The sequence below is a fragment of the Anolis sagrei genome, chromosome 10 (assembly GCF_037176765.1).
Source record: "Anolis sagrei isolate rAnoSag1 chromosome 10, rAnoSag1.mat, whole genome shotgun sequence".
NCBI classification, from domain to species: Eukaryota; Metazoa; Chordata; class Lepidosauria; order Squamata; family Dactyloidae; genus Anolis; species Anolis sagrei.
This window is the reverse complement of record NC_090030.1, coordinates 15,718,560-15,736,250: the sequence shown is the minus strand read 5'-3', so window position 1 is coordinate 15,736,250 and position 17,691 is coordinate 15,718,560. Positions and strand designations below refer to the sequence as shown.

The 17,691-nt window shown below is 43.5% G+C and overlaps 1 protein-coding gene across 10 annotated transcripts in view; it reads left to right on the top strand.

Moving 5' to 3' along the window:
• TENM1 (teneurin transmembrane protein 1) overlaps window positions 1–17,691 on the top strand; it is a 453,498-nt gene that overhangs the window by 262,483 nt on the left and 173,324 nt on the right. For 4 of the 10 annotated variants that reach the window (XM_067471563.1, XM_067471560.1, XM_067471565.1 and 1 more), the window contains 2 exons: window positions 58–210; window positions 15,990–16,195. In XM_067471563.1, coding sequence (XP_067327664.1) covers window positions 58–210; window positions 15,990–16,195 — 359 coding nt within the window. The remainder of the gene's footprint in view (window positions 1–57; window positions 211–15,989; window positions 16,196–17,691) is intronic. The other 6 variants (XM_067471567.1, XM_067471564.1, XM_067471562.1 and 3 more) reach the window with 3 other exon arrangements.

Sequence of the window (17,691 nt, the reverse complement as noted above, 5' to 3'; positions counted from 1 at the left end):
TTCTCTCTCTCATTCCCTCCCATTCTCCCTCTCTCGCTCTCCCTCTCTTTTTAACAGCAGTACATTTGTTTGGCTTAACATGGCAGCTACAGCCTGTTGAAGGGCAGCTTTATGAAAATGGACTCAGTAAGGGAAACAAGGGCACCGAGGCCCTGGACACAACTTACTCACCGATTGGAGGGAAGGTTTCCGATAAAACAGAAAAGAAAGGTATCTCTCCCTTTTGTTCAAAGTGGAAAGGCATTGAATAGGGGGAAAGCATTTTCCATATATATTTGCATATAAGTCTACCTTGTGTATAAGTCAAGGGCAGCTTTGGAGGCCAAAATTATGGATTTTGATTTGGCCCACGGATAGGTGGTTGATCATTCAATGGGAGGGGAAAGTGTTGGCATCCCTGCAAAAACAATTGAAGTTGCAGTTAATTTATGAAAACTGGAGGCGTTCATTAAAAGTTTCCCCTGACCCTCTTCTATTTATCACAGGATGCTGAAACTGCACATGTGTAATAATAGAAGTCTCTATAGGTTACGTGACAATTTACAACTCAAAACCGATAACAGTCTTGATTTTACAGAGGCCGAAGTGGTGTGAGGTTTGATAATGGACCCAGTGGAATACAAAGCAGTCATCAAGCTCCTTTACTTGAAAGGCCGCACACTAAAGGAGATATTCAATGAGATGAAAGAGGTTTATGGTGATGATTCCCCATCATATGATGTAGTCAAGAACTAGCATTGTCAATTCAAATGTGGTCAGATTTGGGTGCAAACAATTCCAGGGCCATTCCACTCTGCTATTGATGAACACATCATCTAGCACAGGGGTCCCCAAACTTAGGCCCGGGGGCCGGATACAGCCCTCCAAGGTCATTTACCCGGCCCTCGCTCAGGGTCAACCGAAGTCTGAAGCGACTTGAAAGCACACAACAACAACAATTCTATCTCATCAGCCAAAAGCAGGTCCACACTTCCCATTGAAATACTAATAAGTTTATATTTGTTCTTCATTTTAATTATTGTAGTGTTTTTAAGTGTTTTTTTTTTTTTGCTACAAATAAGATATGTGCAGCATGCATAGAAATTCATTCACGTTATTTTCAAATTATAATCCAGCCCTCCAACAGTTTGAGGGACTGTGACCTGGCCCTCTGTTTAAAAAGTTTGAGGACCCCTGATCTAGCAAGTGGAGGTCATCATTTTGGAAAATTGTTGTGTAACCACTCACCATCCAGCCCAAAATGTCAAGATTAGTGTGGGGTCTGTGGAAAAAAATCATCCAAGGCCATCTTCACATGCTCGCTGAATCCTCAAGCTCTATTGATGATGTACGATGGAAACTAGGAGGATTTTTTCAACAGACAGATTACACCAGATGAAAGCTGGGTCCATCACGATGCTCCTGAGACTAAAGTCCAGTCGATGCAATGGAAGCATCATGATTCACTGCCTCCAAAGAAGGCACTGCCCAACTCTTTGCAGGCAAGGCCATGCTCACAGTATTTTGGAACCAGCATGGAGTAGTATTAATGGATTTCCTAACAAAGGGCACCATGATCACTGGGACATACTATGCTTCACTGCTGCGGAAATTGCGGGAGGCCATCAAAACCAAGAGACGAGGCATGCTCACCAAAGATGTCCACCTTCTGCAAGACAATGCACCAGTTCACAATTCACATGTTGTCCAAATGGAAGTATGCTCCTTTGGCTTTGAAATTCTACCACATCCCTTTATTCACCCAATCTCGCATCATTGGATTTCCACCTCTTTCCAAAAATGAAGTTATTTTTGAAGGGCAAGCACTTTTCAGATGATGATTTGATTTCCGAAGTCACCACATGGCTTTTGGAGCAACCTGTCAACTCCTACAAGCACGGTGTTTACAGTTGCTTAAAAAGATGGAAGAAGAGTGTGTCCCTAGGTGGCACCGATGGAGAGAAAGACTCTCTCTATTGCTCTCACCCCACAAGAAGTAGGTCAGGGGAAATCTTTAATGAACCCCCTCATATGTACCTTCTTCATGCAGACCTTCTTGCCTCCATTGACATCCCATTGCTTGATATGGCTTTGGAGCAGTCATCTTTTTGGGGCATTGTTTTAATTCTGCCTTTAAAGACATTTTATCTGAGCTTATACATTGCTGGATTGAAATGAGCTCCAAACTTTCCAAAGAGATTTGACTCTGCTCTGTGTCCCCTTTAGCTTCTCTAATCCCTTCATTTTGAGCCATTTCCCCCTTTTGAAGTTAAATATAATTGTCCCAGACTTTCAGCGAAATTTTTCTCTCTTATCTGCCCAGAAGTTGATGGCTGCTTTGATCACTTTTTTCAAAGGCACCCATGGGTTGCCATGGACTGGTTTATATATATACTTAGCTGAATAAACCAGCAAAATTTGCCCTGGATGCTTCCAGTTCAAACTGTTGGGAAGAGAACGGGGAGAATTGTTTGCGTTTTGGGATGGTTCCCCATCCTGGAAGACATCAGATTGTGTTGATGACATATTGCAATGGCAGCGATCCCATTTGGGCCGCTGGGAAGGGGTCAGCTGCTTTAAGAGGGCATTTCAGGGCACTCTGCCATATGGAGACACTCGTATTTTAATAGGTTGCGCTAGGATTAAAAAAAGAAAAATCCAGACGTCCTATCGATGGCTGGAGTTTACCAGAGGAGCATAATGAGATTGATTGGTTCAGGAATCGGGGATGATCGGCACAGGGACGCTTCCCTGGGAGGATAATTGGTGCTTCATTGCTTGAATTTTCAATTTCTTGAAGCCCTAAGAGATCCGTGATTAGGGAGCCTGTCTCGGCTGTCAGGATGCTCCGCAATGACATACAGAAAAAGCAGCAGAATGCATTTGTAATAGAAATACATGTTAAAATGTGAAAGCAGAGTGGGGGGGGGGGGTTAAAATATTTTCCTAAAATCTCGCAGCGCAGGATGCAATTGAAGTGAGGGGGAGAATGTCAAGAGAATAATAAACATTGCTGTTTCGGAAGGCTTGTCACTTGAAAGAAGGAGGCCCTTTGCAGCAATCATTTATCGGCAAGGCATGCTAACTCCTTGAAATATCAGACATGAGGTCTAATCTTCTGCTTGCTTGGAAAGTCTGTAGCTCAATGCTAGAAAACATGCCTTGCATGCAAAAGGTTCTGCTTCAGTCTCCATCAGGGCTGAGAAGGGGCCAGAGAAACATGGGCCTCATCTTCACTGCCGGAGCCCCCGGTAGCACAGTGGGTTAAACCCCTGTGCTGGCAGGACTGAAGTTCACAAGTTCGAATCCGGGGAGAGGCGGATGAGCTCCCTCTATCAGCTCCAGCTCCTCATACGGGGACATGAGAGAAGCCTCCAACAAGGATGATAAAAACATCAAATCATCCGGGTGTCCCCTGGGCAATGTCCTTGCAAACGGCCAATTCTCTCACACCAGAAGCGACTTGCAGTTTCTCAAGTCACTCCTGACACGACAAAAAAAATCTTCACTGCCATATAATGCACTTTGAAACTATGTTATATGTTCAGTGCAGACTCATATAATGCAATTGCATGCATTATATGACTCTACATCAGTGTTTCTCAATCTGGGGGTTGGGACTCCTGGGAGGGTGTCATGAGGGGATCTCAAAGGGGTCACCAAATGCCATCAGAAAATGCAGTATTTTCTGAAGGTCATGGGGGTTCTGTGTGGGAAGTTTAGCGCAATTCTATCATTGGTGAGGTTCAGAATGCTCTTTGATTGTAGGTGAACTATAAATCCCACCAACAACACCCAAATGTCAAGGTCTATTTTCCCCAAATTCGACCAGTGTTCACATTTGGGCATATTGACTACCTGTGCTTGGGAATCCCTTTGGCTTAGTCCTTTGGGTTCACAGTTTTTTCCAATGTAGATGAACAACATCTCCTCAAAATCACTGTTGAGCCCCCCTTTGGGGGGAGAAGGGCGGGGTATAAATACATGAAATTTATACGATTCATTCCAAATCCCTCCAGTGTTTTCTGTTCGTCATGGGGGTCTCTGAGTGGGAAGTTTGGCCCAATTATATTGTTGGTGGGGTTCAGAATGCTCTTTGATTGTAATCCCAGCAACTACAACTCCCAAATGTCCAGATCCATCATTGGTCCAGATCCATCATTGTTTGAGTCCACAGTGGTCTCTGGATGTAGGTGAACTACAACTCCAGAACTCAAGGTCAGTGCCCACCAAACCCTTCCAGTATTTTCTGTTAGTCATGGGATTTCTGTGTGCCATCGTTGGTGGAGTTCAGAATGCTCTTTGATTGTAGGTGAACTATAAATCCCAGCAACTACCACTCCCAAATGACCAAATCAATCCCCCTCAAACCCACCAGTATTCAAATTTGGACATATTGGGTATTTGTGCCAAATTTGGTCCAGTGAATGAAAATACATCCTGCACATCAGATATTTACATTACAATTCACAACAGTAGCAAAATGACAGTTATGAATTAGCAACAAAAGTAATTTTATGGTTGGGGGTCACCACAACATGAGGAACTGTATTAAGGGAAGGTTGAGAAATACTGGTCTATACTGACCATATAAAGTTTGCAGCTGTATCATATGGTAGCATAAATGAGACCATGGACAGCCATTGTAAATCAAGAGTCAGCAGCTAAAGTCAGACAGGGAATTATTTTTCTCCAATGCTGCTGAAAAGAGGCCAAAAATGCAACCCTGAGGTAACACAAAGTCACTTTTTATTGTGCTATTTATTCCCATCTAGTTCAAAGTAGTCGTAGGAGGAGGCTAAACATGTAGCACCAAGACCATACTCTCCAGCATTTCACAGATGAAAAGCAAAACATAGGTAGCCAAGCTGTGGTCAGGAAGGCAAACGTTATGAATGGGGAAAATCAATCCAGCTGGAAAGGCTGCAGCAGTTTGCTTTTACCTGGACCCACTGGGAAGGATCAGTCTTCACTTCCTCCTCTCACTCCTGATGAGTGAATTGAGGGCGAACTACTTTTGTTGCTTGGATTCAAGATTTTCAGCCATGAATTAAGCTGAGGACAAAGGGGGAAAGTGAAAGGAGAAAGAAGCCAGGGCATTTCAAAAGCAGCCAGGATAACAAATAATATGCTCTGTCCAGGTTGGTTCATCAGGTGCTCTGCTATTGTTGACTTCTCAGGTTGAATTAGTCTGCAGTGTCAGAGTACTGAAACTTTGCCAATGGAAGGATTGCTAGATCAGCAGACACTGTGTTTCAGAAATCAGGACTCTGCAAGCTTTTAGTTACAACAGAAAACTAAGTTTACTAAGTACATCTATACACGTCTATTCACAGCAAGCATCAGACAGGAACTACAAAGCACAAAACAACAGTTTCTGAACATCTGCTTATCTGACTTTCTGGCTGAGACCAGATCCTCCCACTTCTTCCCAGCCAGGGAACCCGTTATCTTATTTCTGTCAAGGTTGCATTTTCTCTGCCTCTCACAGTATTTCTAATACACAATTGAGCAGAATAGAATCCATCTTGAAATACATCTTAATCCATCTTGAATTACATTGAAACACATTGAAAAACACACATGCATAACTAAATAATCCTGACATGCAGTGCCTTTCATGTTCTTTGATTCATGTTTGGGCAATGCTGCTGCTGCTGCTAATAATAATAATAATAATAATTATTATTATTATTATTATTATTATAGCAACAACACTTTATTTATATTCCGCCCTTCTCACCCTGAAGGGGACTCAGGGCAGATCACAGGACATATACTTGGCAATACACAGACACACAGACAACACAAGGAGGTGGTTTGTTTCGATTCAGTGTCCAGCTGTTTTTGATGCCATGCAAGGTTGGGCTTGAGTCCAGGGGGTGCTGTTGCTCTATCCTCTATGACGAAGAGCCGTCAGGACTTTCTCCTTCCTTTTGGTCACCCAGCATTTTCTGATCTTCTCTTTTTATGGTGTCATAAAACACCTCCCCCACTTTTTTAGTGGTACTTAATTTCTCTAATTACAGCTAAAGCTGTTTTCAAATTGCTTAGGTAAACAATGAGCTAGGGTGTCATTTGGCAGCTCACGCCAAACCAGGGGTTCGAACTTGCAACCTTTTGGTTGATAGATCTTACAATTGCTGATGATTTACCAGCTGTGCTAAACCTCTGGCTATGTTTGGTGATCCCTATTTGAGAACGAAGAAATGCTTGACTCTAACAATCCCCATGTCAGACTACACAGAGAAGCCATTGGAATTTATTTATTTATTATTTATTTACTGTATTTATGTACCACCTTTCTCAGCCCGAAGGCAACTCAAGGCGGTTTACAGTCGGGACAATTCGATGCCCCCAACAAGATAAATTACCATTAAAAACAATTAACAATAATATAAAACCATATAAAACCAGTAAAAAACATAAGTCCTCAGCCTCTCATTATTAAAAACATTTTCCAATCGCATCGTCCAGTCATTCCGTGAGTCTAAATTTGCCAGTTGCACTGCATTTGCAAAATCTTGCTCGAAAAGCCAGGTTTTGACATGTTTTTGAAATGTTAGGAGGGAGGGGGCCGATCTAATGTCCCTAGAAAGGGAGTTCCACACCCAAGGGGCCACTGCTGAGAAGGCTCTGTCTCTCATCCCTGCCAACCACATCTGCGAAGATGGTGGGAGTGAGAGCAGGACCTCCCCATAAGATCTTAGAGTCCTAGAAGGTTCGTTAGGAGAGATGCATTCAGATAGGTAAGAAGCATGTGGACTAGGCCTGTTGGTTTCGTTTCGTTGATTCGTTATTTCGTATTAAAATCGTTATTTTTTGCATATCCGAAGCGATATCAAAACATATTTTCAAACCCGGAAGGGTTTGAAAATATCGAAGCAGCAGCCCCATTTTTTTTACGAGCGGAAGCTCCGCTCGTTAATGGGATGGAGGCTGCTGTGCTGCAGTGCTGGTGCCTGGGAGCCAATCCGGCGCTCCCAAGCACCCCAGCAGTAAATGGGGCGGGCGGGGCGAAGGGGCGGCGCGAGGAGGAGGAGGGCGCAGGAGCGCGCGCGCCATCCGATCGGCTCGGCTCCTGCGCCCCCCTCCTCCTCCTCCTCCTCCTCCTCCTCCCAGCTGGGAGGAGGAGGAGGAGGAGGAGGAGGGGGGGGGCGCAGAAGCCGGAGCCCATTGGATGGCGCGCGCGCGCTCACAAGCGGCCTCCGCGCGCCATCCGGCTCCGGCTCCTGCGCCCCCCTCCTCCTCCTCCTCCTCCTCCTCCCCCCAGCTGGGAGGAGGAGGAGGAGGAGGAGGAGGGGGGCGCAGAAGCCGGAGCCCATTGGATGGCGCGCGCGCGCGCTCACAAGCGGCCTCTGCGCGCCATCCGGCTCCGGCTCCTGCGCCCTCCCCCTCCTCCTCCTCCTCCTCCTGACACTTCCTGCAACACAGCTGGTGGGAGGAGGAGGAGGAGGGGGAGGGCGCAGGAGCCGAGCCGATCGGATGGCGTGCGCGCTCCTGCGCCCTCCCCCTCCTCCTCCTCCTCCTCCCAGCTGTGTTGCAGGAAGTGTCAGGAGGAGGAGGAGGAGGAGGGGGAGGGCGCAGGAGCGCGCGCGCCATCCGATCGGCTTGGCTCCTGCGCCCTCCCCCCTCCTCCTCCTCCTCCTCCTGACACTTCCTGCAACACAGCTGGTGGGAGGAGGGGGAGGGCGCAGGAGCCGAGCCAATCGGATGGCGTGCGCGCTCCTGCGCCCTCCCCCTCCTCCTCCTCCTCCTCCCAGCTGTGTTGCAGGAAGTGTCAGGAGGAGGAGGAGGAGGAGGAGGAGGGCGCAGGAGCGCGCGCGCGCCATCCGATCGGCTCGGCTCCTGCGCCCCCCTCCTCCTCCTCCTCCTCCTCCTGACACTTCCTGCAACACAGCTGGTGGGAGGAGGAGGAGGAGGGGGAGGGCGCAGGAGCCGAGCCGATCGGATGGCGTGCGCGCGCTCACAAGCGGCGTCCGCGGTGCGCGGAGGCCGCTTGTGTGACTTTTCAGGGCTGTATATGACCATGTTCCAGAAGCATTCTCTCCTGACATTTTGCCCACATCTATGGCAGGCCAGGCATCCTCAGAGGTCTGTTGGAAACTAGGCAAATGGTGAGTTATATATCATCTAATATTATCTATGGAATGTCCAGGGTGGGAGAAAGCCATTCAATGCTAATCAAGGTGACCATTACTGCAACATTCACACTTAGCCTGTTTGATCAAGAAAAAAATTTTTTCTAAAATGTTTTGTAAATAATAACGAAAATTCGTAAATAACAAAACATTTTTTTGGAAAGTTTTGTAAATATTTTAAATATCGAAACAAAAAAACACCCCAATTAAGAATCGAATTTAGAAACAAATTTTTTCTTGATCAAACAGGCCTAATGTGGACAATTCCCACAGAAAAGAGGAAACCATGAAAATGAACAAAATCTCACTACCAGTATTTAAAGAACTCAGGACAGTAAATAAAGAGCAACACTCGGAAAACAGAGACATTCCAGACATGAAACAATCAGGACCAGTTAACACATCCCAACAAAGGATTCCCCCAGTCAGGAAACAGCCAGGCTTTGAAGCTGCAAGGCCATTAAATGTTAATTAAGGTGGCCAAGTGCAACAGTCATGCTTGCCTCAAGCAAGCAAGAGTTTGTTTATTTATTTGCCATATTTGTATACCGCCCTTCTCAGCCCGAAGGCAACTCAGGGCGGTTCACAGTTGGCAACCTTTGATGCCTCAACAAATAAAACAATCATAAAATACTGTTAAAAACATTTGTATCAAATATAAAAATATGAAAACTGTACAAAGCCATAAAAACATCATTGTGAGCATCTCCTTGTTAAAATCATTATTCAGTTGCATCATCAGGTCATTCCATGATTTTGTATAATTATGCTGGATTAGCAAAAGCCTGCTCAAAAAGCCAGGTTTTAACCTTTCTTCAAAAAGTCAGGAGGGAGGGGGCCGCTCTTATATCCATGGGAAGGGCGTTCCATAGTTGAGGGGCCACCACTGTGAGTTCTTCCTCCCACCCTGGACGTTATAAACCCCACTAGCCTAGTTTCCAACAGACTTCACAACCTCTGAGGATGCCTGCCAGAGATGTGGGTGAAATGTCAGGAGAGAATGCTTCTGGAACATGACCATATAGCCTGAAAAATTCACAGCACCCTGGGACTGTGGCGCAGCTGGCTGGGAGTCAGCTGCATTAAGATCACTAGTAACCGAAAGGACATGAGTTCGAAGCCAGCCTGGGTTGGTGTGAGCTTTTGACCAAAATTGTGGAGCTTGTTGTTGACCTTTGTAGCCCAAAAGACAGTTGTATCTGTCAAGTAGGAAATTTAAGTACCACTTATGTGGGGAGGCTAATTTAACCAATTTAAAAGGTCATAAAAATCTCCAGGAAGTATGCAAAGAATGAGGAAGTACTTCATCAGTGTCACAAACTGACGGTGAAGCGAGAGCTCCCCTGGTGGCCAGAAGCTTCAATGTTAAATAGACTCTGAGTATCTGTCTATATATGTTGTGTGTCTATGGCATTGAATGTTTGCCATGTATACGTACATTGTAATCCACCTTGAGTCCCCTGCGGCATGAGAAGGGTGGGATATAAATACTGTAAAAATAAATAAATAAAAAAATATATTTCAAATACCACCAAATAATTCCTTCACAACACATTTTAATGTTCAAATATGGGGACAATTCTGGGGAGGAGTCCATCTTGATTCCTGTAACTGCAGGTTATAAAATATTGAACATCCCATCAGTTTCATGTTTGGAGAAAAATGGGGGATATGATAGCTGCCAGGTGTTGCTCAAATGCATCATAACCAATGGGGAAACATGCTGGGAGTTGAAATCCCATAAGATCTTGAGGACCACACATTTCCCATCCATACCCTTTCCCCCCATTATACAAACCACCCCATCGATAACCTTTATGCATCTCACTTGACAATTATAGAGTAGGAACATTTACCATAATAGGGTGGATGATGGACAGTTCTGCCAAGAAGGCACTATTTCCCTAAGAGCATCATGTCATGGCTGAATAATATCATCTGATACTACAATATATTTTTTCGCCTCCCAGGAGAGCCAGGCTTTAAGAGAGACAGTAACAATCTCATTTAAAAGCCGTCAATGCTGACCAGAATTACCATTACCTTTAAAGACATTGTTCCGCCCTTGACCTTAGAGTTATTGTACTAAACAATATAACTGATGTGGCTTGCCGTGTGTCAATATCAGCAAAATAGATCTTCGAGCATTTTTCCCAGGTAATGGTTTGTGAAAAAGGAGGAGGAGGTTGTTTTTAGTCAGTATCTCTAGATGTCTTTGAAACAGGAAGGAGATGTACAATTTTCTTATGCTTGGTAAGTTTTGTTTTGAGTCAGGGCTGCATAGAAAAACATAGGCTATGGATTCTCAGCTGGAGTGTTAGTTCACCCCATTTAAGGGTCTTCCTATCTATTCATCCCAATTTGTTATTAGTGTTTGAAAATTGGGGCTTGTGATTAATGACATTGTGCCTTCCATGTTTCCAAAAAAAGAAGGAAACTTTGTTTTTAGAATAAAGGTTTGTGCCGTCACACCCAGGCACTATAACATTAAAACTAAGATGTGCTTCTCTCTTTATCTGGGTGATCTGCTGGGGGTCTTTCTTTGAAGCAATAACTCAATACTTTCAGCAACTGATGCCAGTCAAGATATGAACATCAACAAAATATTTATTTCCAAAGTCCTCGGCAGACTTGGCACAGCTTGATAAAGTTGCAACACAAACAGTCAATTTGGGAAACCATAGAGAGGTTCTTCCTTTCCCTTTTTCTTCAGTTACTGAGGTAGCTTTTCTCCAAATGGTAGAAAAAATCCTGGGATCTTTCACCCTAACCCTGAGCTGCTATGGTTATAAAGACCAGGTCTTCCCCTATCTAAGCTCAAGGTTAGCTTTGGAGATGAAGTAATGCTCAATATCTGGGTGAACCGCTGGGGGTCTTTCTTTGAAGCAATAACTCAATACTTTCAGCAACTGATGCCAGTCAAGATATGAACATCAACAAAATATTTATTTCCAAAGTCCTTGGCTGACTTGGCACAGCCTGATGAAGTTACAACACAAACAGTCAATTTGGGAAACCATAGAGATGTTCTTTCTTTCCCTTTTTCTTCAGTTACTGAGGTAGCTTTTCTCCAAATGATAGAAAAATTCCTGGGATCTTTCACCCTGACCCTGAGCTGCTATGGTTAGAAAGACCAGGTCTTCCCCTATCTAAGCTCAAGGTTAGCTTTGGAGATGAAGTAATGCTCAATATCTGGGTGAACCGCTGGGGGTCTTTCTTTGAAGCAATAACTCAATACTTTCAACAACTGATGCCAGTCAAGATATGAACATCAACAAAATATTTATTTCCAAAGTCCTTGGCAGACTTGGCACAGCTTGATAAAGTTACAACACAAACAGTCAATTTGGGAAACCATAGAGAGGTTCTTTCTTTCCCTTTTTCTTCAATTACTGAGGTAGCTTTTCTCCAAATGGTAGAAAAAATCCTGGGATCTTTCACCCTAACCCTGAGCTGCTATGGTTATAAAGACCAGGTCTTCCCCTATCTAAGCTCAAGGTTAGCTTTGGAGATGAAGTAATGCTCAATATCTGGGTGAACCGCTGGGGGTCTTTCTTTGAAGCAATAACTCAATACTTTCAGCAACTGATGCCAGTCAAGATATTAACATCAACAAAATGTTTATTTCCAAAGTCCTTGGCAGACTTGGCACAGCTGGATAAAGTTACAACACAAACAGTCAATTTGGGAAACCATAGAGAGGTTCTTTCTTTCCATTTTTCTTCAATTACTGAGGTAGCTTTTCTCCAAATGGTAGAAAAAATCCTGGGATCTTTCACCCTAACCCTGAGCTGCTATGGTTAGAAAGATCAGGTCTTCCCCTATCTTTGCTCAAGGTTAGCTTTGGAGGTGAAGTAATGCTCAATAGTACTCAATAACTATTTCTCTCTATTTCTCAGTTTCTATCTATAACTCAATCAGCTTCTCTATCTCAATTGCCTTTCTTAATAACTCAATTTCTTTCTTGGTCTAAATAACCCAATAACTCAATTGTACTCAATTGTACTCACAATGGCTTTTCAGAGCTACCTGTCTGACCAACAGCACACCTGAGGCTTTTTTCTCTACTGAAGGAGGCAGGGGAAATTCCGAAATGGAGATCTCAACCCCAGGAAAAAGGGCAGACTACTAACCCAAAGAGATACTTTCTAAACCCATAACTGCAGAGGGCCTGCAGCCTGGCTCTCCAGACTCTGATACTGTTTAACTTCCAGGGTGCTGCTGGGTCTATAGCAACCCTGGGGAAATGCAAAGGAATGCTAACCCATGCAGCTAAAAGGCAACATAAACCATGCTCCTGTAAGACGGAAGAAGGATTGTCTTGTTAAAATAACAGACATAAGGAAGGCTGAGAACCACTGAAATAAGTGCTCGGTGATGGCTTCTATGGTTGCATCTACATGGTCAAATTAATGCACTTTGGTACCACTTTAACTGCCGTGGCTCAATTCTATGAGATCCTGGGAGTTCGATGAATTACCAGCATCCTTTGGCAGAGAAAGCTAAAGACCTTGTAACCTGAAAACTTCCATGGTTCCATAGCATGGATTCACGGCAATAAAAGTGGTATCAAGCTGCATTCATTTGACAGTGCAGATGGACCTAGATCAGCAAGGGTTTGTTTTTATTGTGTCAGAAGCAACTTGAGAAACTGCAAGTCGCTCCTGTTGTGAGAGAATTGGCCGTCTGCAGGGACATTGCCCAGGGACACCCAGATATTTTACCATCCTGTGGGAGGCTTCTCTCATGTCCCTGCATGAGAAGCTGGAGCTGACAGACGGTAGCTCACCCTGAAGGACAGCAGTTCAGCTGGCACAAGGGTTTCACCCAGGCATGGGCAAACTTTCTAACTTGGGGGCCACAACTCCCTGCTAGGAGGACTGGCTGCCTGGTGATGGAAGGGAGGGAGGGAAGGGGGAAGGAAAGAGAGAAGGAAGGAAGGACAAAAAGGAGGAAGGGAAGAATGGAAGGAGAAAGAGAGAGAGAAGTAAGGAAGGAAAGACAAAAGGGAAGTAAGAAAGGATGAAAAGGTGGACAGAAAGTATGGAAGGAGAAAGAGGGAGAGATGGCAGGGGGATGAAAGAAAGAAGAAATGAGAGACAAAGGGAGGAAGGGAAGGATGGAAGGAGAAAGAGGGAAGGAGGGAGGAAAGGGGGAAGGAAGGAAAGACAAAAGGGAAGGAAGGGAAGGAGAAAGGAAAAAGGGAAGGAAGGAACAAAAGGAAGGATAAAGGAAAAAGAGGGAAGGAAAGACAAAAAGGAAGGAAGGAAGGAGAAAGAGGGAGAGAGGGAAGGAAGTAAGGGGGAAGGAAAGAGAGAAGGAAGGAAGGACAAAAAGGAGGAAGGGAAGAATGGAAGGAGAAAGAGGGAGAGAGGTAAGGAAAGAAAGACAAAAGGGAAGAAAGGAAGGATGAAAAGGTGAAAGGGAAGGATGGAAGGAGAAAGAGGGAGAGATGGAAGGAGGGATGAAAGAAGGAAGAAAGGAAGGATAAACGAGAGGAAGGGAAGGATGTGAGGAAAAAGAGAGAAGGAGGGAGGAAAGGGGGATGGAAAGACAAGGAGGAAGGAAGGAGAAAGAGGGAGAGAGGGAAGGAAGGAAAGGTGGAAAGGAAGGATGGAAGGAGAAAGAGGGAGGGAAGGGAGGGAGGGAGGGAAGGATGAGAGGGTGGAATGGAAGCAGGAAGGAAAGAGAGAAGGAAGGAAGGATAGGATGGTGAGAGAGAGGAGGGCCTGATAAAAGAACCCAGGGGGTTTGCCCATATCTTTTTTAACTCATTGCAACACCGGGGCTTCATCAGCAAGGTAATGAATGCGTTTTATAATGTGGACTTTAAAGGAGCTGTCCATAGTTCTGAACCATGTCCTTGAAATAAGCTTGCATAGATCTTTCAAGATACCAACTAAAATTCAGGGTGAATTCACTATTCCATTGATAGGGGAGCCCCCAGGCAGAACTGATAAATATCCGTAGCATATAATTAGATACCTTCACCCAGAACTGGAAATAGCACAGACTTCACCGATAATATCTTTTTGGTCCACCCCCTCAAGGTTTCCAGTTCTTGGGCTCAGAATTAATTATTTCAAGAACTTGCTTAAGTCTGCCTGGAAAAATATATAAAATTGAAAAAAAAATTGCTAGGCCCAATTAGAGTAGATCCATTGACTCAATGGCAGAATGGTAGATCAATGCCAATATAAGTTCCAGTTCTCTAGAATTCGATAGAAGATTGTGGCAAGAGGAAGTAATCACAGCCTTTTAGCTTTCTTCATTTTCCCAAGAGGAGATGTCCAAGCTTTCTTCTCTTTAGGAAATGGATCATATGTGATTAAGTCTGCCATGGTTGCTACTAGCTTTTCTACATTGTTTAGCTATTGGGGACTTGTATTTTGGGATTGACATACTTGAATTCCTAGCTTTATAAAAGGTAAAGGTTTCTGTTTGACATTAAGTCTAGATGTGTCCAACTGGGGTGTGGTGCTCATCTCTATTTCTAAGCCAATGAGCCGAAGTTGTCCGTAGACACCTCCAAGGTCATGTGGGTGGCATGACTGCATGGAGCATCATTACCTTCCCATCAAAGTGGTACCTATTGATCTACTCACATTTGCATGTTTTTGGACTGCTAGGTTGGCAAAAGCTGGAGCTCACCCTGCTCCCCGGATTCGAAACACTGACCATTCGGTCAGCAAGTTCAGCAGCTCAGCTGTTTAACCCGCTTTGCTTCCTAGCATTATACATCTGGTTATACAGACTTATATATCTGGTTATCTGGTCTCATGAGTGGAATTATTGCCCAAGATCCTATAGGATCCACAAACTTATGTTGACATTAAAGGCACTATTATAACTCATAGTTATATGTTATTTTTTAGATATTATGTATTTTTACATGTATGTCTGGCATCAATTTTGCCATTAGGATGTTGTAAACTGCTTTGAGTCCTCCCGGGGGTGAGAAAAGCAGTATATTAATACAATAAATAAATAAACAAACATTTCATTAGTCATCCAAACCATTCAATAGACTATTGGACCAGGCTTCAGCACAGCAGGTTAAACTGCCAGCTACAGAAAATCTTACCAATCGAAAGGTTGACAGTTGAAGCTCAGGACGGAGTGAGCTCCTGGCTGTTAGCCAAGCTTCGGCTCACCTAGCAGATCAAAAACAGCAGTGTGAGTAGATAAATAAGTACTGCTTTAAGCAGGGAGGTAATAAAAGGCATCCATAAGGACATGTTGACAATTTGAGAAAAAAGCTCCTTGGCATGGAAGATGGAGTAACGGCACCTCCTCATGGTCGGAGTCGAGCACAGCCTCTAGATGGAAAATGATGGGAAAGCCTTTACCTCTGTTATGTATTGTCTGTCCTTGTCAATTATATAAAGGCATTGAACCTTTGCCATATATATGTTCTCATATCCGCCCTGAGTCCTCTCGGGGAGATAGAGTGGAATATAAATAAAGCGTGTGTATATCTTTCTGGAGGCCATTCTGAGTCCTGTTTGCACACTTGGCCAGTTTTTATATTGTGCCTGTTGCACTAACATTGCACTGTAGTTGAATGAAGAAGTGCTTGCAAAACAATGATGGGTCCAGGATGTATCCTTTTGCATGCATATAAAAATTAAAACTGTTATCATGACTTGAGGTTTTACCAGCTTAATAACCTGTCAGAATTCCAGCCATGCAAAACTGTAATTAATGCAGTAGCATAATGTAGCCGTGTGAGGTTTGATAATTTACTGGACAGTCATGTTTTCTTTCAAGAAGTTAATCTGTATTTAGGAATAGATTGCTCTTTCCATGCCTTTTAAATGACAGCAAGCCTTTCTCTCTCCCCCTGCCCCCTTTCCCTAATTTTTGGAGAAATAGTGTTTCAGAAAGGACAGGCAATAGACACCGGAGAAATTGAAATTGGAGACCAAGTGATGCAAACAATCCCCCCAGGCCTCTTCTGGCGTTTCCAGATCATGATCCATCATCCAATGTACCTGAAATTTAATGTTTCATTGGCAAAGGACTCTCTGTTGGGGATTTATGGCAGACGCAACATTCCTCCCACTCACACACAGGTATTTTAATTTTATGTTGTTGTAAAAAGTAGCATTTTCATGGTGTGTGATAATTTTCAGAGAGAGCTCTGTAGGTTGATGTTGACTATGAAATTGATTTTTTTGGGATATTATCCCCCTTTTTAAAACATTTTTGATATTAACCTCTTTTTTAACCTCTCCTGCATTTCCTGCCTTCTTTTCTTGCAATTTTAGAACTATCAATTTATGTCTGGAAAGTAGGAAGAAGTTTGGAGATTTTGTAAATCATCATGAAGAGATATAATGTTCTACAACTACCTCTAAAGCATTTGGTTGTTAAAATTAAATAATATAATTTACCCTTGGCTTAAATAATAATTAAGTAATATCATTTATCCTTGGTTTCTATGTTTTGTGTATACTGTTCATATGCTTTGATATTTTTACTTTATTATTATGTTGTTTATTTTATTGTAATTTGTATTTTTGTATTGTAATTTGTTGTTCAGGCTTGGCCCCATGTAAGCCGCTCCGAATCCTCATTGGGGGAGATGGTGGCAGGTTATAAATAAAGATTATTATTATTATTATTATTATAAATAAAGATTGTTATTATTATTATTATTATTATTATTACCTCTACGCCAGTGTTTCTCAACCTGGCGGTTGCGACCCCTGAAGGGGTCGTGAGGGGGTGTCAAAGGGGTCGCCAAAGACCATCAGAAAATATAGTATTTTCTGCTGGTCATGGGAGTTCTGTGTGCCAAGTTTGGTTCAATTCCATGGCTGGTGGGGTTCAAAATGCTCTTTGATTGTAGGTGAACTATAAATCCCAGTAACTGCAACTCTCAAATCTCAAGGTCTATTCTTCTCAAACTCCACCAATGTTCACATTTCACCATACTGAGTACTCGTGCCAAGTTTGGTCCAGATCCATCATTGTTTGAGTCCACACTGCTTTCTGAATGTAGGTGACCTACAACTCCCAAACTCAAGGTCAATGTACACCAAACCCTTCCAGTATTTTCTGTTGGTCATGGGAGTTCTGTGTGCCAAGTTTGGTTCAATTCCATTGCTGGTGGAGTTCAGAATGCTCTTTGATTATAAGTGAACTATAAATCCCAGCAACTACAACTCCCAAATTACAAAATCAGTCCTCCCCCCAACCCCACTAGCATTCACATTTGGGCATATTGGGTATTTGTGCTCAATTTAGTCCAGTGAATGAAAATACATCCTGCATATCGAATATTTACATTACGATTTATAACAGTAGTAAAATGACAGGTAACAAGCAGTAACGAAAACAATAGTATGGTTGGGGGTCACCACAACATATGGAACTGCATTTAGGGGTCATTGCATTAGCAAGGTTGAGAACCACTGCCCTATGCAAAGGGACAGATGTACAAAACTTCAGTTTTGAGACCACTGGTTTCCGTTTTTATCAGCCCTTGTGTAGTTGCAAACCAATATGGAACCAGAGAGACCCTCTTTAGGCACACAATCAGCCTCTTGTTCATGTACAGCCTCAA